At 38.2% G+C, this 23338-nt stretch overlaps 2 protein-coding genes across 2 annotated transcripts; both read left to right on the top strand.

Annotated features, from left to right (window-relative positions):
• Window positions 1-176: 176 nt before the first annotated feature.
• Window positions 177-13881, top strand: ncbp3 (nuclear cap binding subunit 3). Its single transcript, XM_051876651.1, has 13 exons — window positions 177-506; window positions 943-1008; window positions 1088-1193; window positions 2113-2238; window positions 2372-2503; window positions 2594-2772; window positions 2888-2996; window positions 5447-5546; window positions 8127-8236; window positions 8327-8633; window positions 8800-8999; window positions 12645-12827; window positions 12902-13881. The coding sequence occupies exons 1-13, from the start codon at window positions 330-332 to the stop codon at window positions 13186-13188; spliced, it is 2082 nt and encodes a 693-aa protein (XP_051732611.1). The 5' UTR covers window positions 177-329; the 3' UTR covers window positions 13189-13881.
• A 198-nt stretch (window positions 13882-14079) lies between these two features.
• On the top strand, window positions 14080-22641 carry pgap2 (post-GPI attachment to proteins 2). The gene is made up of 5 exons (XM_051876690.1): window positions 14080-14661; window positions 16501-16750; window positions 17626-17732; window positions 20853-20961; window positions 21641-22641. Exons 1-5 carry the CDS (start codon window positions 14494-14496, stop codon window positions 21769-21771), a joined length of 765 nt encoding a protein of 254 aa, XP_051732650.1. The 5' UTR covers window positions 14080-14493; the 3' UTR covers window positions 21772-22641.
• Window positions 22642-23338: the final 697 nt, after the last annotated feature.

Below are 23338 nucleotides of genomic sequence, written 5' to 3'. Positions count from 1 at the left end.
AAATGACTTCTAATGACACTAAATGTAATTTAGTTTAGGTGATTAATTAACCTAAGCAGACTTATATATCGATTCTACTCTTTAATCCCAGGATGCTGTTTCTGTGTATCGCATATAAATACATTACATCCTAAATATGAATGTTAGTGCATGTATAATCTGCTTTTGCTTTAGTGAAAGAGGGCGGGTCACACTCTAGCAGCGACCGTCTGCTGGGCGGCGTGTGTGTGTGTGTCGCGAGGCTCAAGCGCAGTGTTAGCACTGCTAGCGCGAGGCTCCATTCACTTCATTGAGAGTTAGCCGTTAGCTCGCTTTTAGATTGAGTGAACATGGCGGCGGTGCGCAGCCTGCGGGTGTCTGTGAAGTCCGAAAGCGCGTCCGATCGGTCAGAGTCAGACTCCGAATCAGACTCGGATCGAGATGCTCGGGAAGCGGAACCCATGGAGGTGGAGGAGGGAGAGCTGGAGTCCATACCTGTTCGCCGAAGTTTAAAGGAGCTGTTGCCGGTGAGTTAGTCCGTAGGCCTCTTTCAAACCACGGCCTCGCGTAGTGTAGGAAGCCGGCCGTTGATGATCATAATGCGGTGTTTGGTTCAGAGCGAGGGTTCGTCGCAGCGCTTAGCCTGCTTCTGAACAGGTTATTGTAATGGGTTTATGGTGGGTTATACAATATTTGCATAAAGTATAGGGATAGTCTGTGTTTTCGTAGGAACTTGTGAAAGTCATGTAAAATCTCTGGCCCAAGTTTCCTGAGACTGACAGACTTCATTTGGTGCAGTTATTTCTATACTGATAAATTATATTGATTGTATATGACCGTACAAAACTGTATTGTAGATATGTGACCATCTTGAATCAAAAAGTACCAAGTGAAGACATTCTTCTGTATTTGCTGCTCACATGCATATCTGTATGATTAACGTTACGTTAACTGTTTCCACAGGACACCAGTCGACGCTATGAAAATAAGGCTGGCACCTTTATCACTGGAATCGATGTCACGTCTAAGGTAAGTGCCAGTTGGATGTGTGAATATATTAGCCGTGCTAGTAATGTACCTGTTGTTCACCACATTTGTACGTTTTCAGGAGGCCATTGAGAAGAAGGAGAAGCGAGCAAGAAGATTTCATTTTAGTGCTGAGGAAAATCTGGCCCAGAGGAACGTTATTCTGGACCGGGATTTGTTGAAGAAAGGTAAGAAATCTTAAACAGCTAGAGCACAACAATTGATTTAAAGTCGACATGAAATTAAATTTAATCCTTTTCATTTACTAAATGCATGTTATAGATCTTATTGTAAATAATTAATCCGTGCACGTTTCTTTTTTTGACCTTGTAATGTTTAATCGCAATGTCATAATGGATCTCCTGGCGAAAATGGCAAAATGCCTTCACATGTTAAAATGTTTGATGAATGTGATACGACGTGTGGCCAAGTATGGTGTCGTACTTGGAATTTGTGCTCTGCATTTCATCCATCCAAGAGCACACACACCCTGAGCAGTGGGCAGCCGTTTTTGCTCCAGCGCCTGGGGAGTGATTGGGGGTTAGGTACTTTGCTCAAGGGCACCTCAGTTGTGGGTAATGAGAGTGGAAACCTACATTTCCTGGTGGTACTGAGAGTCGAATACACAATTTTTGGGTTACAAGACTCAAAAGACAAGACGCTCTAACAGTTAGGCCACAACTGCCCCACGTTAAAAACAATTTAAAAATGTTTTTTAAAAAAGTTTACAATAGTGTTTATGATATTGACAGTTTATGAAAAAAAGTTTAAAACTAGTTGTTAAAAATTGTACTCGTGCTATTTTTTTGTAATTTGTGAGAACTGAGAAGTATTAATGTTAAAGTTTTTTTAATTAGTTGTACATAGATTTTTAACATAATATAACGTTTAATCCAGAATTTTGCCATTCAGATTTTTTCTGTGGAACCCAAAAAAATCCTCACAGTGCTCTTTCAACATTGAATGTGTAGGAATGCAAATAAGATTTGAGAGCTATGGCAGAAGGCAAAAATTAACAAAAAACTCTTACTCATTTTTAGTAAACTATCCTTTTAAAGGAACTTAAGCTCATCTCTCGCACTCTTGTGTACTGTGTACTCTCTTTAGCAATCCCAAAGGTGCGTCTGGAAGCCCTACACATGAGTGGAGTTGATGACATGAGCACTCAGGATGTTTTTGGCTACTTTAAAGAGTATCCACCTGCCCACATTGAGTGGATAGATGACGCTTCCTGTAAGTACAGCCTCACGGATATTATTACCCCGCTCTCATAATTATACATGTTGAATGCATCCAAATCTGAAATGGAAACAGTTTTGTTTAAGACTGGATTGTGAGGCTCATAGTCAAATCACACTGTTTCCAGGCAACGTGGTGTGGCTAGACGACATCACTTCAACCAGAGCTCTCATTAACTTGAGTCGAATACCAGACAAAGAAGAGGTCACAAACACAGACTGCTTGAAACCCTCTGAACTTCCAGTCCAGCCGCAGAAAGGTTTGTCTTCTCATTACCTCGTCACCTTGAAATAGACACTATGTTCCACCAAGTTTTGCAAAACAAAACTGTCACACTGTTGCTCAACAGCTCGGCGAAGCCGTGGCTCTGATGATGAGGAGGAGGAGGATGAGGAGGAAGGTGAGGTAGATGATGACGATGAAGATGAGGTGGTGAAAGTGGATAAGAGCAGGAGCAGTGATGGCAGTGAGGGTAAAGCTAGCGACATTGAGGAAGAGACAGAAAAGAAAACACCGGACCCTGCAGAGGTAAACTGGTCACATCCTTTAGTTAGATTCTTAATAGTAATTGTCATTTATTTTTTTTATTTATTTATTTATTCTTGAGAAGGGATGTACCTTATATTTCATATTTTGATCCTAGACAAGCCTCCTGTCCCAAGCAGAGCGAGAATCTCTCCTCCGGAATGATCTGCGGCCTACAACCAAGCCCTTCAAAGGCAACAAGCTGTTCTTGCGCTTTGCCACCCAAGGTGAGAAACATACTTGAGTGTCACCTACAAATATAAGGAATTTTGTCAAGAGCTCTTCATTAGTCGAGAGGGGCTTTCGCACCAGAGGAACCTTTTTATAGTTCCTATAACTAATGGCGGAAGTACCTGTTTTTTGGCGTGTTCGCGCCACCGGAACTGGGAAAGATTTTATTCTAGGAACGACTTTTAGGGAAAACTAAATTATCTCCTACTTCAGAGTAGGGTCTAATCCAGCACAATAGGAACTAGCAGTGACGTAAGTGTACGCTGATTGGCCGAACACAAGCAAAACACCGGCACTTGACATTTTTAAAAAGCTGTGTAAACACAGTTTATAGCCTATATATTTACTCCACGAACATGGAAAATAGCGATAGATGGACCATCGCTGTAGTCCAGGCACTTCTCAACCTTTACACTAAATAGGAAATCCAAACGACTTTGGAAGGGACCAAGCGAAACATGATTATGTATTTCTGCTCAACTAGCAACATTGGCATGAACTACATGGCAAATGCTAATACTTTTTCGTATACAGTTTACTTTCTTTGTATAACAGTTCTATCTAATGATGTACAAGTTAGGACTGTTAAACAGATCGTAAATGAAAGTCCCGTACAACAACTAGAGCGGCAAGATGTAAATGACGGCTTACGTCACTTCACAGTTCCAACTGGCGGTGCGAATGCAACCAGGAAAGTTCTCTGGGGACTGCCCTGGTGACCAGTTATATATACAGTTGTGGTCAGAATTATTGGCACCCTTGATAAATATGATCAAAGATGACTGTAAAAATAAATCTGCATTGTTTATCCTTTTGATCTTTAATTCATAAAATTCAAAAATCTAACCTTTCATTGACGGAAAAGAATTGAAAGTGGGGGGAAAATCTAAATATAAAATAAATGTTTTTCTCCAAAACACGTTGGCCACAATTATTGGCAGCCCTTTATTCAATACTTTTTGCAAATTCCTTTTGCCAAGATAACAGCTCTGAGTCTTCACCTATAATGCCTGATGAGTTTGGAGAACACCTGACAAGAGATCAGAGACCATTCCTTCATGCAGAATCTCTCCAGATCCTTCAGATTTCCAGCTCCATGTTGGTGCTTCTTCTCTTCAGTTCACTCCACTCATTTTCTTTAGGGTTCAGGTCAGGGGACTGTGACGACAATGGCAGAAGCTTCATTTTGTGCTCAGTGACACATTTTTGTGTTGGTTTTGATGTTTGTTTTGGATCATTGTCCTGATGGAAGATCCAACCACGGCCCATTATTGGATTTCTAGCAGAAGCGGTCAGGTTTTGATTTTTATCTGTTAGTATTTGATAGAATCCATGATACCATGTATCTGAACAAGATGTCCAGGACCTCCAGCAGGAAAATAGGCCCACAACATTAAAGATCCAGCAGTATATTTAACCGTGGGCATGGGGTACTTTTTACCCTGTCTGCACCAAACCCATCTGGTGGGTTTGCTGCCAAAAAGCTCTTTTTTTTTTAGTTTCATCTGACCATAGAAGCCGGTCCCGTTTGAAGTTCTAATCTTGTCTGACAACTGAATATGCAGGGGATTGTTTCTGGATGAGAGCAGAGGATTTTTCTTGAAACCCTCCCGAACAACTTGTGGGGATGTAGGTGCTGTTTGATAATTTTTTTTTAGGCTTTCTGAGACTCAAGACTCAACTAATCTCTGCAATTCTCCAGCTGTGATCCTTGGAGAGTCTTTGGCCACTCAAACTTTCCTCCTCACTGCGCGTTAGGACGATTTAGACACAGGTCCTCTTCCAGGCAGATTTGTAACATCTTTAGTTGATTGGAACTTGTTAATTATTGCCCTGATAGTGGAAATGGGGATTTTCAATGCTTTAGCTATTTTCTTACAGCCACTTTCTATTTTGTGAAGCTCAACAATCTTTTGCTGCACATCAGAACTATATTCTTTGGTTTTTCTCATTGTGATGAATGATTATGGGAAATTGGCCTTTGTGTTTCCTCTTGTTTATACTCCTGTGGAACAGGAAGTCATGGCTGGACAATTTCATGTTCATGATCATCCTGGTGTACTAAAAAAATGTAAATATGAATGGGAATATACTTCAGAGATATTTTACTCATAAAAAATGTTTTGGAGAAAAACATTTATTTCATAATGTATTTTCCACTCTACTTTCAATTCTTTTCCTTCAGTGAAAGGTTAGATTTTTGCTCATTTTATGAATTAAAAATCAAAAGGATAAATGATGCAGATTTATTTTTACAGTCATCTTTGATCATATTTACCAAGGATGCCAATAATTCTGACCACAGCTGTATAACATTAACTTATTTTTTATAACTACCCAGTGTGAAAGCCCCTAATGCTGATTACGTTGATAAAGAACAGGCTGTTCACAACCGCAAAAAAGATACCTGCATGTTAACACTCTTAACTGTGTTATTTTCCTTCAGATGACAAAAAGGAGATGGGTGCGGCCAGGAGAAGTCGGTACTACATGAAATATGGGAATCCAAACTATGGCGGCATGAAAGGCATTCTAAGTAACTCTTGGTAAGAAGAACTTGCCTGCAAACAAACGCTGCTAGAGATTTTCATAGACATATACTACTCAAAGGTTTTGTTTTTGTTTTTTTAGAAAAAATACTTTTATTTAGCAAGGACTAGTGGTTTCAAAATTAACATGTGCGATTACATTTTTTCAGTTTAACGCGTTAAAAATATTTAACACAATTAACGCAGCATCCGTTTTTCCATTATAATTTGGCTAGCATTACATTATATGATCACGCTCTTATTCACGCAAATGCTTTTAAACCATTCAAGCGGCACACAAGACAAATGAGGCCGCGCTGTCTGTGAATGTCGCGTCTGTGTGACACACACGCAACTCGTGTGCACAGAAAGACACGCGCCAGTATCAAGTTCACGAGTTAAAACATCTTAAATGAACGAAGAGTTGTGAGAAAATGAGATGTGCGTCAGATCCACATCATGTTTGGCAGCGGCAGCTCTTAAAGTCACAGCAGCCTAATAAACCTGTTGCTGTGATGTCTGTAATCAATGTTAATCAAAGAACAAAGGTAACAGAGAAAATTGTAGCTTTAATAAGGATTAATCTATATTTAATTTATAATTTCTGCAGTGCAGACTGTAAAGTGTTTGAAAACTTTGTTCAATTTCTGTATATTTCCTACCTGTTAGACAGATAGGAAATATACAGACAGGCCACAGGTAAATATGACTTTTGTTATAGTGGGTTTATGTGAAGTTCACTTAAATGAAGTTATTTTTTAAAGTCTAATAAATGCTGAAATTGATAGCTTTCAGTTATACTGTAAGGTTGAATGTCTATAATTAATGTTTTAAAAAAAATAATTTTCATCAGTGCCAGTATCAGTAATACTGGGCTTCATTCATAAAAAGATGCCATTAAACAAATATTTAAAATATACTGTCTTTAAGTTGTTTCTACATTAATTTGGAGAGTAACTGTGAAAGCATTACAATATATAAAAATATTAAACTCCAATATTTTTAATAGCAATTAATTACAGAAAAAAATGTGCGATTTAGTTTTTTTTTTTTTTTTTTTTTAATCGATTGACAGCACTAGCAAGGACGCATTAAATTGATCATCAGTATAATAGCAGTGAATAGCGACCGGCAACAAGCTGTTTAAAAAAAGAAACAGAAGTATCACAGAATGATCCTATGCAACACGTGCCATATTGTGTACCATAAGTGTTCTGGGGGTATTCGATAGGATTTGGTAAAAAACCAACAGAAATTTGATGCATTATTTAAAGGAACACTCCACTTTTTTTGAAAATAGGCTCATTTTCCAACTCCCCTAGAGTTAAACAGTTGAGTTTTACCGTTTTCGAATCCATTCAGCCGATCTCCGGGTCTGGCGGTACCACTTTTAGCATAGCTTAGCATAGTTCATTGAATCTGATTAGACCGTTAGCATCTCGCTCAAAAATGACCAAAGAGTTCCAATATTTTTCCTATTTAAAACTTGACTCTTCTGTAGTTACATTGTGTACTAAGACCAACGGAAAATGAAAAGTTGCGATTTTCTAGGCCGATATGGCTAGGAACTATACTCTCATTCCAGCGTAATGATCAAGGAACTTTGCTGCCGTACCATGGGTGCAGCAGGCGCAATGATATTACGCAGCTGCACCCATGGTACGGCATTTTCCGTCGGTCTTAGTACACGATGTAACTACAGAAGAGTCAAGTTTTAAATAGGAAAAATATCGAAACTCTTTGGTCATTTTTGAGCGAGATGCTAACGGTCTAATCAGATTCAATGAACTATGCTAAGCTATGCTAAAAGTGGTACTGCCAGACCCGGAGATCGGCTGAATGGATTCGAAAACGGTAAAACTCAACTGTTTAACTCTAGGGGAGTTGAAAAATGAGCCTATTTTCAAAAAAATGGAGTGTTCCTTTAATGAAATTCTTGGCCGTAGCCGTTGTTCTTCTCTGCATGGCTCCACAATGTGCTTTTTTGTGAGACTCTATTAGCACCTCAGTTTTCTCAGTCTCACCCAGAAAAAGCACACTAATTGTGAGAAATTAAGATTAACAAAATCGCAACATGAAATACAACCCATGTACCATCTTCTCTGAGGTCAATATATCCATTGTGTTCGTAGTAACAAGAATGTATCACATCACATCTGTCAACTATCATTCTGACTGTCATCAGACAAACAGATATCCGGTCCTGTGATATTTGACTCAGTGAAGAAAGTACACATACTTTTTTGGGATTTCTAGGCATTGTATTTCATGTTGTCTTTTTGTTAATCTTGATTTCTCACAACTTGTGTGCTTTTTTTGCGCTAGAGGAAGTGAGCTGCGTGGTGGTAATACCAGTCTCACGAACACGCACCTCGTGCAGCAGAGAAACCAACGGCCATGATCAACATTTGTTTTTTACCAAACCCTATCGTACACCCCCATAACACTTGGAATATATGGCACATGTTGCATGGGATCATTCTGTAATACTTTTGCGTCTTTTTTAAAAAGCTTGGTGCTGGTCACTATTCACTGCCTTTTAAATGGACGATGTGAACTATCCCTTTAATCATTTTCTGGAATTGTCTATTTCTGTAGGAAACGGAGGTATCACACACGGAGAATCCAGCGTGACATTCTGAAGACCAAAAAGCCTCTGATTGGAGACAGTATGGGACACACCCCACCTTACACTCATCGACACTCTGGTAAATCTCTTTTAAATAATAAACATCCTTGTCTTGTGGGGGTTTTTTTTGTTTTTGGGTCTGTCAGTTGAGCTCTTTCTCTTTTATCAGCTGACCTGGTGAATCTGCCAGAAGAGCCTATAGAGGAAGAGGAAGAAGAGGAGGAGGATGGAGAAGAAGACATGGATGCTGATGATAGAGTGGTGGAGTACCGCGATCGGGGAGACAGGGAACGGGGGCCACGGCTTGGGGAAGGAGGCCTGCGTAATCGCTTAGAAAGCCCGTCGCCCGCATCTTCAGATTCAGATGAGATGGACTACGATCTGGAACTGAAAATGATCTCAACGCCTTCTCCTAAAAAGAGCATGAAGATGACCATGTATGCCGACGAGGTAGAAACCAACCTTCGCAGTCTCCGGTAAGTCAAGATTTCTTTTGAGTCCAAATGATCAAGCATTTGCTACATTTTGGGATTTGAGTTTTATCCTTTGGATGTAAATGTTATCTTCGTGCTGAAAAGATTCATGATGAGTTTGATTGTCTTGATAGTAATTGCACATTTTGTCCCTTCTACTTTCCACTAGGAACTCCATACGGACCGAAACAAGTAGCAGTGTTAAGAGTCGCATTGGTGGTGGTGGAGGAGGAGGAGGAGGAGGAGGAGGAGGCTCGTCCAAATCTACATCAGACAAAGTGATTGATGTGAGGCAGTTACTGGAGGAGAAGAGGCAGGGACTCTCTCAACCGAGATCACGTCCCCCAGTGGCTACAACTGGCAAGACTGGTTAGTTATTGAGAGATGAAAAAAACATAAAAATCTTAATGTTTTATTTTCAGATTTATTTATATATAGAAATCATTCTTGACTGAATAGCTTTTGTAACTTAAATAATGTTTTATCTTTATTTAATTATTCAAAGAAGTTTATATGGTGTTATTTTATATTTGATTACTTTATTCAATTTCTGTACCTGAAAGCTGTTAGATACCTGAAAAACCTGTAAAGTATTTATTTTATTTATATCTTAGCTCTCATGTATTTATTTGTCCTGTTTCTTGTAGTTAGAATATTTGTTTTTATTTTCTTTATCTTTATTTGACAATTGTCCTATTTTTTTTACTGAACATAGCACATACCGACCTGTACCAAAACCTGACCCTAAAACTGTGATACGAACTGAACTGTGAGAAATCTAAACCGTTCCACCCGTAAAATATATATATATATATACACAGTGGGTACGGAAAGTATTCAGACCCCCTTAAATTTTTCACTCTTTGTTATATTGCAGCCATTTGCTAAAATCATTTAAGTTCATTTTTTTTCCTCATTAATGTACACACAGCACCCCATATTGACAGAAAAACAGAATTATTGACATTTTTGCAGATTTATTAAAAAAGAAAAACTGAAATATCACATGGTCCTAAGTATTCAGACCCTTTGCTTTGACACTCATATATTTAACTCAGGTGCTGTCCATTTCTTCTGATCATCCTTGAAATGGTTCTACACCTTCATTTGAGTCCAGCTGTGTTTGATTATACTGATTGGACTTGATTAGGAAAGCCACACACCTGTCTATATAAGACCTTACAGCTCACAGTGCATGTCAGAGCAAATGAGAATCATGAGGTCAGAGGAACTGCCTGAAGAGCTCAGAGACAGAATTGTGGCAAGGCACAGATCTGGCCAAGGTTACAAAATTCTGCTGCACTTAAGGTTCCTAAGAGTACAGTGGCCTCCATAATCCTTAAATGGAAGACGTTTGGGACGACCAGAACCCTTCCTAGAGCTGGCCGTCCGGCCAAACTGAGCTATCGGGGGAGAAGAGCCTTGGTGAGAGAGGTAAAGAAGAACCCAAAGATCACTGTGGCTGAGCTCCAGAGATGCAGTCGGGAGATGGGAGAAAGTTGTAGAAAGTCAACCATCACTGCACTGGGCTTTATGGCAGAGTGGCCCGACAGAAGCCTCTCCTCAGTGCAAGACACATGAAAGCCCGCATGGAGTTTGCTAAAGATGGTGAGAAATAAGATTCTCTGGTCTGATGAGACCAAGATAGAACTTTTTGGCCTTAATTCTAAGCGGTATGTGTGAAGAAAACCAGGCACTGCTCATCACCTGTCCAATACAGTCCCAACAGTGAAGCATGGTGGTGGCAGCATCATGCTGTGGGGGTGTTTTTCAGCTGCAGGGACAGGACGACTGGTTGCAATCGAGGGAAAGATGAATGCGGCCAAGTACAGGGATATCCTGGACGAAAACCTTCTCCAGAGTCTTCAGGACCTCAGACTGGGCCGAAGGTTTACCTTCCAACAAGACAATGACCCTAAGCACACAGCTAAAATAACGAAGGAGTGGCTTCACAACAACTCCATGACTGTTCTTGAATGGCCCAGCCAGAGCCCTGACTTAAACCCAATTGAGCATCTCTGGAGAGACCTAAAAATGGCTGTCCACCAACGTTTACCATCCAACCTGACAGAACTGGAGAGGATCTGCAAGGAGGAATGGCAGAGGATCCCCAAATCCAGGTGTGAAAAACTTGTTCCATCTTTCCCAAAAAGACTCATGGCTGTATTAGATCAAAAGGGTGCTTCTACTAAATACTGAGCAAAGCGTCTGAATACTTAGGACCATGTGATATTTCAGTTTTTCTTTTTTAATAAATCTGCAAAAATTTCAACAATTCTGTGTTTTTTCTGTGTGTACATTAATGAGGAAAAAAAATGAACTTAAATGATTTTAGCAAATGGCTGCAATATAACAAAGAGTGAAAAATTTAAGGGGGTCTGAATACTTTCCGTACCCACTGTGTGTGTATATATATATATATATATATATATATTTGTTTTAAATACATTTAAGTCATTCTGCAGCTTCCTTGGGAGTTTGCTGAGGCCCCCTAGTGGGCCTTGAACCCCTAATTGAGAACCACTGATCTACAGGTTTTCCAAGAGCCCTTAAAAAGTATTAAAGGGTTAGTTCACCCAAAAATGAAATTTCTGTCATTAATTACTTACCGTCATGTCGTTCCAAACCCGCAAGACCTTTGTTCACCTTCGAAACACAAATTAAGATATTTTTGATGAAATCCAAGGGTTTTTTAATCTCCTATAGAAAGCAATGTAATTACCACATTCAAGGTCCAGAAAAGTAGTAAAAACATCGTTAAAATAGTCAGCGTGACTACAGTGGTTCAACCTTAATGTTATGAAGCAACGAGAATACTTTTTGTGCGCAAAAACAAAACAAAAATAACGACTTCATTCAACAATTTCGTCTCTTCCCTGTCATTCTCCTATGCTGTTTACGTTGTATAGACAGTGCAGGCTTCCGCCAACTCTGTATTGGCTGACGATGTTCACATGAGCAGCACGACGCATGCGTGTTACGCTGACGCAAGAGCTGGCCGACACCGAGTTGGCGTTCTGACGTTATCTCCCTCATCATTTTGAATGAGTAGCTGATAGTAAAGTAGTAAAGCAAAGACATTTCAAAATAAGAGTTCCCGTGTATTTTGGGCTTGTTTATATTAAAACATCCCACATTATGTTTAAAAAAAAAAAAAAAAATTCTTGATATTGTTATTTTGGTTACACAATAAACTGTATGTGGAATTTAATTCAACGTAAACTCTTGTGGCTTCTCTCTGGGCCGCTCTATCACAGGAAGGAAAGAAAAATTGTATTCAATTTCATTCAGATTTTACTAGTATTGGCACAATAATCTTTTTATTGGCTTTAAAAGCATTATAATATCAGTAAAATACAATAATGATTAACATATAATTCAGATGTATTTATATTAGGGGTGTCAAAATTAATGCGTTAATGCATGCAATTAATTTTTCTCTTTCGTGCTTGAACAAACAATAACACACATAATTATGCATAAATGCCTGTCTTGTCGAGTATTCTCATAAGAGCAGTCTTAAATGAGTTATATAACGTCTTAAATGAACTTAAAGAGTTGTGAGAAAATGAGATGGGCGTCAGATCTGCATGTTCAGCAGCGGCAGCACTTAAAGTCACAGCAGCCTAATAAACCAGTAGCTGTGAGGTCTGTCATTTAATGTTGATCAAAGAACAAAGGTAACAGAGAAAATTCTAGCTTTAATAAGGATTAATCAATATTTAATTTATAATTTATGCAGTTTCTGTATACTTCCTACCTGTTAGACAGGTAGAAAGGCCACAGGTAAATATGACATTTATTATAATGGGTTTATGTAAAGATTGTTTTAAGTTCACTTAAATTAAAAATGAATCAGGGCTAAAAAATGTTGAAATTGATAGCATTCATAAAAAGATGCCAGTAAACAAATATTTAAAACAGTTTTTAAGATGTTTCTACATTAATTTGGAGAGTAACTGTGAAATTATTACAATATAAAAATGTTGCATTTGTTTGTTTTACTCTCCACAGATGTGAGACAGAGATTAGGCAAGAGACCACACTCTCCGGAGAGACGTCGCTCCGTCTCTCCCGTCATCTCTAGAAACGCAGTATCTCGGAGAGAGCCTTTGACTGACGTGCGCAGCCGACTTGGTGTAGCCAAACATGACAGCCGTAGCCTGTTCTCAGAGTCCTCGAAAGACAAGAAAACAGGTACACGTGAAGTCTGCACTCTTTTGGTTCTCTTCACATTTATTTTCTGATACTAATATTATTTATGTTTTCAGGGGGCTTGTGGAGCCGTCTCGGCCCATCTCACAAGGACAGTGGAGACGATGACAAGTCTTCTTCCCGAGCGTCTTCCTCAAGAGGAATAAGGCGACGAGATGACGAGGAATCTGACGGAGTTGAAGATGAAGAGGATGATTCTCAGCTGCAGAAGGTGTGGGGAGCAATGATCAAGCAAAAAGAGCAGCAGTCCAACAAGATGAAGAAAAGCCGGCTGGACAACCTGCCCTCGCTGCAGATCGAGATCAGTCGAGACAGCAGCAACGGCTCGGACAGTGACTCCTGACTGACTACTACTGTAGGAAGTGTGGGAATCGGAGAAATGGTGAATGCTGTGGAAGAGAGCTGGAGGTCATCTCTAATAGACTGGGCCAAGAGACCCTAAACATTCCCACACTCCCACCTCTTGCTTGTCTTCAGACTTTGCAGATGTTCTGTTTTGCCCTCTCTCTAGAAACTGATTTTGAGGGTGCTATTTGGAGTAAGAGAGGGCAGATTTTTTTGTTTTTGTCATTTCAAAGAAAGGGCAGTGGATGAGTCCCTTTTTTTTTTTTTTTTTCTTCAAAAGAAAATTAATGGATTGTATTTAACACACATTAAGGGGCCCATTTTAAATATACAGAGATGCACCATGTTGTCAAACAGTTGCTTGGAAGCAATGTTATCAGATGTCTATTAGCAATACATTTTCTTAATTTTGTCAGTGGTTGGTTTGTTCATGTTACATTATTAAGATTGAAATATCACTGTGGATTTGATGTCGAGAACATAAGGCTGGTCTGTTTTTTTTCCCCCATCTGGTGCAAGCATTATGGATCAGTGCTTCATTGTATACACAGTCCTATGATAGGGACAAATAATGTAGCCAATGTAATGATAATTTTTCCCAAAGGAATGGCCTACATTCCCTAAATATATGTGGTCAGTGAAACATACAAGAATACGCATTGTGTGTTGAATAAAAGTCATTTGTTTTTTACATTGGATCGGGTCTAGAAATTGATTGTAAAGATTGTAAAATTACAAAAACAGCAAATGAAAATCATTATTTAAAATAATAGAGTAATATGTTTGCGAATTAATGTAATTTTTAATTTGTAAAATGAATGTCCGTTTTAAAATATAAATTTTATTTCTGTGGGGTGGGGGAGGAATTCCGCATCACAACGACTTTTATTTTGAAATCTGGCTTCGCGGAACCGGAAGTGTTCGCGAAGTGCACTTGGACATCCAGAATAGCACTCGGAGAATCTAACACTAAACACTTCTAACAACCTATCTAACACTTTTTAACAACCTTTTGGTCGAATTAAATGATTAACGACTTTAGTACCGTTACTGGTTTGAACGTCGCTTCATTTAGAGGTGGTCTGCTATTAAACCGAACGACAGAGAGCCGGAGGTGAGCGAAACGTCGCTGAGAATGTATTTCAAATCCTGATCCACAGCCTCTTTAAATCCGCACCTTCAGCTCCGGCTGATTATTAGACAGTCTAGAGACACTGTCAACACATCACTGCACTCGCAATGGACTGCATAGCATCGGTTTGTAGCCGTTGACACATCTGGAGCTGTAACTGGTTCAGGGAAGATGCAACAGGTCCCGTACGGATCTGTGGATCGAGACAAGCCTCTAATCCGTGTGCCTTTCACGCAGTTAGCGGTGATCACAGTGTGTCTGCCGCTGCTCGGCCTCATCGCCTGCATCGTGCTGGCTCTACTCTACCATTACAATGATGCTACCTACACACACTGCCAGGTGAGAACCAGTCCATCACTGCTAGACTCACATATACTCACTCGACATGTGACGTTACATTATCACGTCCTCAGACCACATATATTTTGCTTTTCTAATATCCTAATATTAATATTATTTTGTGCTTTTTTAAAATTGACCCAAACTTCAACGGTAGTTTACATATATATATATATATATATATATATATATATATATATATATATATATATATAAATTTAAGTAAAATATTATATTTGTAATACTTTACATATATACATATACATATATATATATATATATATATATTATATAACATCATGACCACTGACAGGTGAAGTAGTAAGTGAACATTTTGTCCTCAAAGTTGATGTTAGAAGCAAGAAAAATGGGTAAATGTAAGGATTTGAGTGAGTTTGACAAGGGTCAAATTGTGATGGCTAGATGACTGGGTCAGAGCATCTCCAAAACTGCAGCTCTTTTGGGGTGTTCCTGGTCTGCAGTGGTCAGTATCTATCAAAAGTGGTCCAAGGAAGGAACAGTGGTGAACTGGCGACAGGGTCATGGGCGGCCAAGGCTCATTGATGCACGTGGGGAGCGAAGGCTGGCCCGTGTGGTCCGATCCAACAGACGAGCTACTGTAGCTCAAATTGCTCAAGAAGTTAATGCTGGTTCTGATAGTAAGGTGTCAGAATACACAGTGCAGAATACGCAGCCGCAGACCAGTCAACCCCTGTCCATCGTTAAAACCACCAACAGTGGGAACGTGAGCATCAGAACTGGACCACAGAGCAATGGAAGAAGGTGGCCTGGTCTGATGAATCACGTTTTCTTTCAGCAGGATAATGCGCCCAGCCACAAAGCAAAAATGGTTCAGGAATGGTTTGAGGAGCACAACAACGAGTTTCAGGTGTTGACTTGGCCTCCAAATTCCCCAGATCTCAATCCAATCGAGCATCTGTGGGATGTGCTGAACAAACAAGTCCGATCCATGGAGGCCCCACCTCGCAACTTACAGGACTTAAAGGATCTGCTGCTAACATCTTGGTGCCAGATACCACAGCACACCTTCAGGGGTCTAGAGGAGTCTGTGCCTCGATGGGTCAGGACTGTTTTGGCAGCAAAAGGGGGACCAACACAATATTAGGAAGGTGGTCATAATGTTATGCCTGATAGGTGTGTGTGTGTGTGTGTATATATATATTTTATAATATAGTTTTAAGCCCCCTTTAAATCAGAATTGACAAGTCTTAAGTCTTTTTTTTTTTATTGAATATTGCAGTATTATAAATGATTTATCCATGCATATCATTATTTAAAAAAAATAACATGCCCTCGTAATCTTTAATCAAAATAATGTCCCCTCCCTCTTTACATCTCTTCTGATGACGTGTTTACTGGCGCGAGGGCGGGACAACCTGTCACTCACATGAGATCACAGCAACAGCAAACCACAACCATCCAATCGATTTCCGATGGACAAAATCAAGTCCCGTCCTACATTTTTTCTTGTTTGAGAAATCGCTTCACTCAGATATACATTACAATAGGAAAAACTATGGCAATTTCTGTTTCATGACAAAGGAATTCAGTGTCACAACTGTGTAATCAAACAATTCAACAGACAGAATCTGCATGAAACTGTAGTCTCATTTAATTAATTCAAGTGAATCTTGTTTAAAATTAATTTTCACATTATTTTTTGTCTGATATATTTGACCCATACTGAGAGCAGCGGAAAAACATTTTGTGAGAATATGAAAAAAGCAGGTTTTTATAAATTCTGAAGAAAAGCTTCAGAGACCATAAAAAGAAAATGCAGCGACATTGTAATAATGAACTTTTAAAAATCCTTCACAGGTTCCTAACTACCTCCCGTCAATCAGCGCAGCCATCAGTCTGACACCGGAGCGCTACATCTGGCGTTTCAGCATCGGCCTGCATTCTGCCCCACGCTTCCTGGTAGCAGCAGCCTATTTCAGCTTTTACCGCGGACGCTTTACCAGCAGGCTGACGGAGCAGCTTTTGAGTGGCCTCACATTCCTCTTAGCTTTAAGTGAAAATGTAGGCCTGCTTCTGCTCACCTACGTCTCCTCCACCGAGACCTACAGTAAGTGCTTTTTTGGACTGAAGCCCTGAGTCCTGTTTCAACACGCACGCAGATGCAGGGATGCTGAGAGCTCCTGCTGGATCACAAAATGTGGTTTTTATTATATTGTTATTGATTAGTTAAATGTGGCATATTTGTAAATTGTTGGAGATGCAAGAGTGCTTCAGGTTTTACCTGTGTTATAATTGTATGATGAGAGTATATTTTTTGAGACCCATAAAAAATTTTTGTTCATGCAGAATATAACTGATTTTTTCTTTTAATTTTTTTTTTCGTTTAGAATTTTTATTTAAAGCGCACTCTTCCCCTCCCAGTTCTCTGTATTGTGTATTCTAGTCCAAAAAAATCTTTCTGTATTGTAATGCAAAAAAAATTCATGAGATAAAAAATAAATTTGTGAAGCACAGTTTTAAGTATACATCATAATAGTATTTGTTTTTGAAATAAGTCTTTTTGCTCACCCAGGCTGCATTTATTTGATCAAAAATACAGTGAAAACAGAAATATTGTGAAATATTATGACAATATAATCCCTCAGAAATCATTCTAAGATGCTGATTTGATATTTAAGAAAAAAAAAATTTAATTATCAATGTTGCAAACAGTTGTACTGCTTTATATTTTTGTGGAAACTGTGAATTTTTTTTCAGGATGCAGTAATCTTTTGATGAATAGAAAGTTTAAAAGTCAAAAAATTCTTTTGTAACTTTATCAGTGTCTTTACTGTCACTTTTAATCAATTTACTGCATCCTTGCTGAATAAAAGTATTAATTTCTTTCAAAATAAACTTCTTCAAAATTTTTGAACAGTTGTGTATATTCAGATCAGCATTTAATTTATGTTGAATTTAATTTAATTTATATATTGTCCACAGGTCTCCATAAGAGCGGCTTCATCGTGTTTATTGGCAGTTCTCTGTTCCACATGTTGTGCACCTGCAAGCTGTGGTCGATGATTGCGAACTATTCCGTTAGTGCAGAGGTAATGAGTTTTCTATATTCTTGACTTGTACATATTTGCCAACATCTGTTATAAACAGACCAGCAGAGGGCGATATAAGCCTTTCTCATAAGCACATACAATTTTCTGTAGTAATATGCATAAAAACTATAAATAAATGTGTAATGTCAGCTGCCCTGCCCTGGTTTTAAGTTGAAATTTCCTGTTCGTCCTTTTAAAAAAACAAAATAGTGAATTATATTGCAAGCCCTGTTAGAAATGGAGTGTTAGGGTAAATGTAAATTAGGTGTTATTTATTTAATATATATATCTTACAAAACACTATCCCTGTGTCTGAATATACATACTTTACTACTACATAGTAGGAAAAACACTTTATGTGCAAAGTGTAGTACGTCCAAATTCAAAGTATTCATAAAACAGTAAGCGAAAAGTACCCGGATGACGTACTAATTCCTGCGAGATTCTGAAGTGCGCTTCTGATGGACACATTACTACCCCATGGGAGAGGAGTTGCGAATAGCAGTGAAGCGCTGTAACTGATGCCTTAAGAAAAAATGACAGTTATTGATGTAGTATGTCCAAACTATGGCTGTTACGATTTATTTACCCGTTTTGAGTAACCGGGAAAATACCGGAAGTGGCGCATTCCACGGACGAGAATCCATGACCTGCATTATGAAACCATTTTCTAAGGCTGCATGGCGTATTAAAACCATTTAAAAACATACTATATATTTATTTAATTGAATCGCAGCCTTTGTGAATTCATAATAGTACAAAGGCTGCGATTCAATTAAATAAATATATGCGCTGTGGGTTTAATATAAGCGCTTTATTTGTTTACATGCGGGTAGGTTACGTGCGTCTCAGAGCGGCTCCATCCACAGTAAGTGCTGCGCTACACAAACTGTTACATTTACATGCGTGAAGCGCGTGTATTATTCTATAAAACCATAGGGCTTTTCACACTTGAAATAGTTCACCCTGGGTCATTGTAAACCCCGGGTAAATGGAATCCTGGGTTATCTTTATTCACGTTTCACACTGCTCATACTATACCCGGGGTTAACAGTTAATCCTGGGTATTCATAAACTGCCGTTTCACACTGCACATTCCTAAACCCCGGGTTAAAGTCCTTATTTGTGGTGTCAGTGTTACTGACTGGACAAACACAGCACGTGACCTGTTTAGCTTCTAGCATTGTGTGTCCTCATTGCTGACTGTAATATCAAGTTTTTTTTTCTGAATGAACTTTTCGAGCTATAAAGGTAAGAATGACAGTCTCTTCTTCACTTCACGCGTTTTCCATCCCCGTTTGACATTTTCCTATCATACACAGAAACAACTGTTTATACATCGCATGGTGTTTCCATGACTGCCCAAAGCAAGTGAATATAAGGCACGTGATTGGTTGCTAAGCATCTAGTTGTAACATTCAAACAACGCATTGTTTCACACTGTACAAGTTTGGCACCGCAATGCGGAGTTAACACTGCAAAACCTTATATATGCAAATATATATATATATATATATATATATATATATATATATATGCAAAAACTTATATAACCTAGGGTAAAAAGCGGTGCTAACCTCGCATCTAAATTACAAGTGTAAAAAAGTTCCTATACTCGGGGTTAAAAGCGATGTTTAGAACGCCGATAACCCGGGGTTAAGCGCAGTGTGAAAAGCCCTATATATGATTACTTGCTTCTGGCACTTTAGGGCTTTTCACACTTGAAATAGTTCACCCTGGGTCATTGTAAACCCCGGGTAAATGGAATCCCGGGTTATCTCTCTTCACGTTTCACACTGCTCATAATTTACCCGGGGTGAACAATTAATCCTGGTTATTCATAAGATGACGTTTCACATTGTACATTCCTAAACCCTGGGTTAATGTTCTTGCATATTTGCGCTGTCAGTGTCATTGATTGGATAAACGCAGCATGTGACCTACATAGCTCTAGCATTGCACATTCTCATATTTCCGACTGTACTATCGAGTTAATACTGAATAGTCATTTCGGACTATAAAGGTAAGAATGAAACGGTCTCTTCTTCACTTAAATTGTTGCGTTTTCAGTCCGCATTTGACACTTTTCCTCTCAAACGCTGAATTTACTGTTTAAATACAATGCGCAGTGTCTCTGTGACTGTCTAAAGCATGTGAATATGAGGCACGCTATTGGTTATCCGTTGCTAAGCATCTAGTCATAACATTCTAACACTGCATCGTTTCACACTGTACAAGTTTGGCACCGCAATGCGGGGTTAACACCACAAAAGCAAGTGCTCCGAAGCAGGGTTTTATAACCCCGGTGCTAACCCCCGCTTCTAAATTACAAGTGTGAAATGTTCCTTTACCTGGTGTTAAAAGAGGTGTTTAGAACGATGATAACCTGGGGTTAAGCACAGTGTGAAAAGCCCTTTTATTTTGAACCAAATATTATAGCCTCATTGTTATTATATATGTTTTTTAAGTCATTTTTTATTACCACCACAAAAAAAAAAAAAAAAAAATAAATATCAGATTACTTGATTAATCGTCAAAATAATCATTCTATTACTCAATTACCAAAATAATCATCAGTGACAGCCCTAGTCCAAACTATATAAAACATACTATTTTTTAACTAAGTTAAAGTAAGTTCTAAATCATGTAGCTACTCTTCAGACCCTATGCAGTTTCAGATGCAGCTTAAGTTTAGCTTTTAAACAATCCATACACACAATCTATTTTTAATTGGATGAAATGAGCGTGTATGACCATTTTACATTCAGCGAATATATTTACTCGCTGTAATTATTTAGATAGACTCTTAACACGCCAGTGATCTTGACACCACGAGCACAGCTCTAATAAAAGGTGTTGCTTGTGCTGCTGGGTGAGAATTAAAGGAGTTCATGTGTCAGAGACCACAGTGTATCTTTATATTTCTATTGCTGTGTGAATGCAGCAGTGTTTGTGTGTTTCGGGGGAAGTGGTTGCAGTACTCTGTGCTTTCACAGAACCTCGTCCCACCTGCTTGCCCCACATCACTTTGCAGAAGAGAACTGATGCCATTGTGTGTCTTCTTTCTCTTTTTTCCTCTTCTTTCTTCACTGCATCTACCCAAACCCTCTCTGACATCAGGAGATGATGTCATACCGCCTGAAGCGCCGCCTCTTCCTCTTCAACTGTTGCTTCTGTCTGTTGGCTCTCTATTTCTACAGGCGGCACAACAACTACTGTGAAGCAGGAAGTGAGTGCAACATCTTGGCCATTCTGTCATTCACCCCACCCATGTTCCTCTCAGCAGTTGTTCCTTTTTGGTGATTTTACATGCTTAGCATAAACTCACAAATTCTTACCAATGATAATGAATTATCTGTTTGATGTTTTTGAATAGTCCACCCAAAAATAATCACCTTTATGTTATTCAAAACCAGTATGCTGTTATTTTTCTGTATATATGTATATATAGTACTTATAGTACTTGTGTATATAAAAAAATTCTCTTACTGGCCCTTTATGTTGATCTTTTCTATAATCACACAGACTGTAAAGCTGGAGAAATATACTTTAAAATAGGGATGCATATGATATACATACCAAATCATTCGTCATTTTATATTTGAGATTATTTATCTGTATCAGACAGTATTGGATATTTAATTGTGCATGCATATCTTCCTATTTTGTAACATTCATTTTAAGTTCATCTTTAAAAACACTAACAGTTTAATAACACTGTAATTTTTCATATTGTACATTATTGCGTTCAGATGTCAAAATTCACTTTTATCATTTAAAATAATTTATTTGAATTTGTAATGTTTTATGGTTAATGTATTGAGCCAGAATATTATTACAATAATTATTACTTTTGCTATTTCAATTACATTGATGTTCATTCATTTCTTGTTGTCTGTCTGTGGCAGTTTACTCATTCTTTGCTGGCTGTGAGTATCTGGTGGTGCTGTCCAACATGGCCTTCCACATGACTGCCTACTTGGACTTTGGAGGTAAGGAGGTGATGGTTGCAACACCTCCAGAGGGAAAGCGCTTCTGACACAGGAAGTGAATACTTGCATCATCTCCTTGAAACTTGAGACACTAGGGCGAGACTGACTGATCGAAGCATGTACGACTGTTTACATCTTCACATGCAGTGTTTTATTTAATACAGGTGTTTGATCAGATCATTGTCAGTGGTTTACTATACTTTAAACGATTACATTTATTTTATTCAGGTGTAACTGGAATGGCTGATTATGTCCTCAAAAACTTTTAGTCATCTATCCAATATTCATACTGTCATTAGTTCAAATCTCCTCATAAACCAAAATGTGAAGTGGTATGTCTGTCTCTTACTAATTGGTTGTCAGGATCAGTATTGGCTTCGCTCGAAACAATGTAAAGTTAAAAATGCGTATTGTTTATGAAATATTTTCAAATGTAAAAGTAATTGAGCTTTGGAGATTTTGATGTCGTGTCAGTTGGTTTTTGCAGCTGCTGTTTCACAAGTGCCACATCAAGCATATACACGCAGACTGGAGGACATTCAGTTCAGTCACACCATACGTTTCTCTCTTCCTTTGTAAGCGCTAGTGTAAATCATGTGAAAAGTCATTGTAAACTGCCTTTTGCACAGCATTTAGTGGCTTAATAGCATTGTGAACTTTGTACATATTTCTATAGTGCAGTTATTGGTCATGAACAACATGAGCCCTTAGTAAACATATCAAATATGATGTTGCTATTAGTTGAACGTGAAAACTGGTAAAGCACACTATGACGTGTGACCCATATTTCATAGATCACCAGTGGTTGAGTTCAGCATGATGTTGTGAACATGATTTCATATATAACAATGCTTTTTATGATGTACCAAAATACTGTTTTTAAATCAGTGTCAAATAAATATTTCCATGAAAAGTAAGTGGATCATTTCTGTAATTAGCACTTTCATATTTACTAGATACATTGGTACAATATTAGAGATATTAGAGATTTTTATATAGGTGGACAGTAGTGAAGTATTTTTACTTTACTCAAGTAAATTTAAAAAGTATCTGTACTTTATCAATGCATTTCTTTGGAAAACTTTTACTTCACTACATTCCAAAGCATAATGTCGTACTTTTTACTTTTTACTTGTACTCAGGTAAAACTTTTTATTACTTTTACTTGAGTAAAAGTAAGAAAGTACTAGATTTCTAATGAAATTGAGTATCAAATGAAATTTAATATGAAACATAGTGCAGTAAAAAGTATAATATTATGCTTTGGAATTTTGTGAAGTAAAAGTTTTCCAAAGAAAAACACTCTGATAAAGTACAGACACTTGAAAAATGTACTTAAGCAGAGTAAAAATATTTCACTAATGTCTGCCTCTGTTTATCGGTATTGGAATATTAATTTTATTGTGATGCCTAAATCCATTTGTAGCATTTATAATGAATGCTTTTTATTTATTTTAATATATTTTATAGTAATTGAATATTTAATAGCAATAGTGCTGTCAAACCGATTAATCGTGATTAATCGCATCTAACAAATGTTTGTAAATATAAAGTGTGTGTATACACACATACATACATATATGTGTGTGTGTGTGTGTGTGTATATATATATAT

The sequence above is a fragment of the Ctenopharyngodon idella genome, chromosome 21, assembly GCF_019924925.1.
Source record: "Ctenopharyngodon idella isolate HZGC_01 chromosome 21, HZGC01, whole genome shotgun sequence".
Taxonomy (NCBI): domain Eukaryota; kingdom Metazoa; phylum Chordata; class Actinopteri; order Cypriniformes; family Xenocyprididae; genus Ctenopharyngodon; species Ctenopharyngodon idella.
This window is presented reverse-complemented; position numbering and strand designations above follow the sequence as displayed.

Coding starts and splice junctions, on each gene's coding strand:
- ncbp3 (XM_051876651.1), top strand. CDS start 330: ATGGCGGCGGTGCGCAGCCTGCGGGTGTCTGTGAAGTCCGAAAGCGCG. Junction 507..942: donor GTTTAAAGGAGCTGTTGCCG/GTGAGTTAGTCC, acceptor CTGTTTCCACAG/GACACCAGTCGACGCTATGA. Junction 8,237..8,326: donor TTACACTCATCGACACTCTG/GTAAATCTCTTT, acceptor CTCTTTTATCAG/CTGACCTGGTGAATCTGCCA.
- pgap2 (XM_051876690.1), top strand. CDS start 14,494: ATGCAACAGGTCCCGTACGGATCTGTGGATCGAGACAAGCCTCTAATC. Junction 16,751..17,625: donor CTCCTCCACCGAGACCTACA/GTAAGTGCTTTT, acceptor TATTGTCCACAG/GTCTCCATAAGAGCGGCTTC. Junction 20,962..21,640: donor CAACTACTGTGAAGCAGGAA/GTGAGTGCAACA, acceptor TGTCTGTGGCAG/TTTACTCATTCTTTGCTGGC.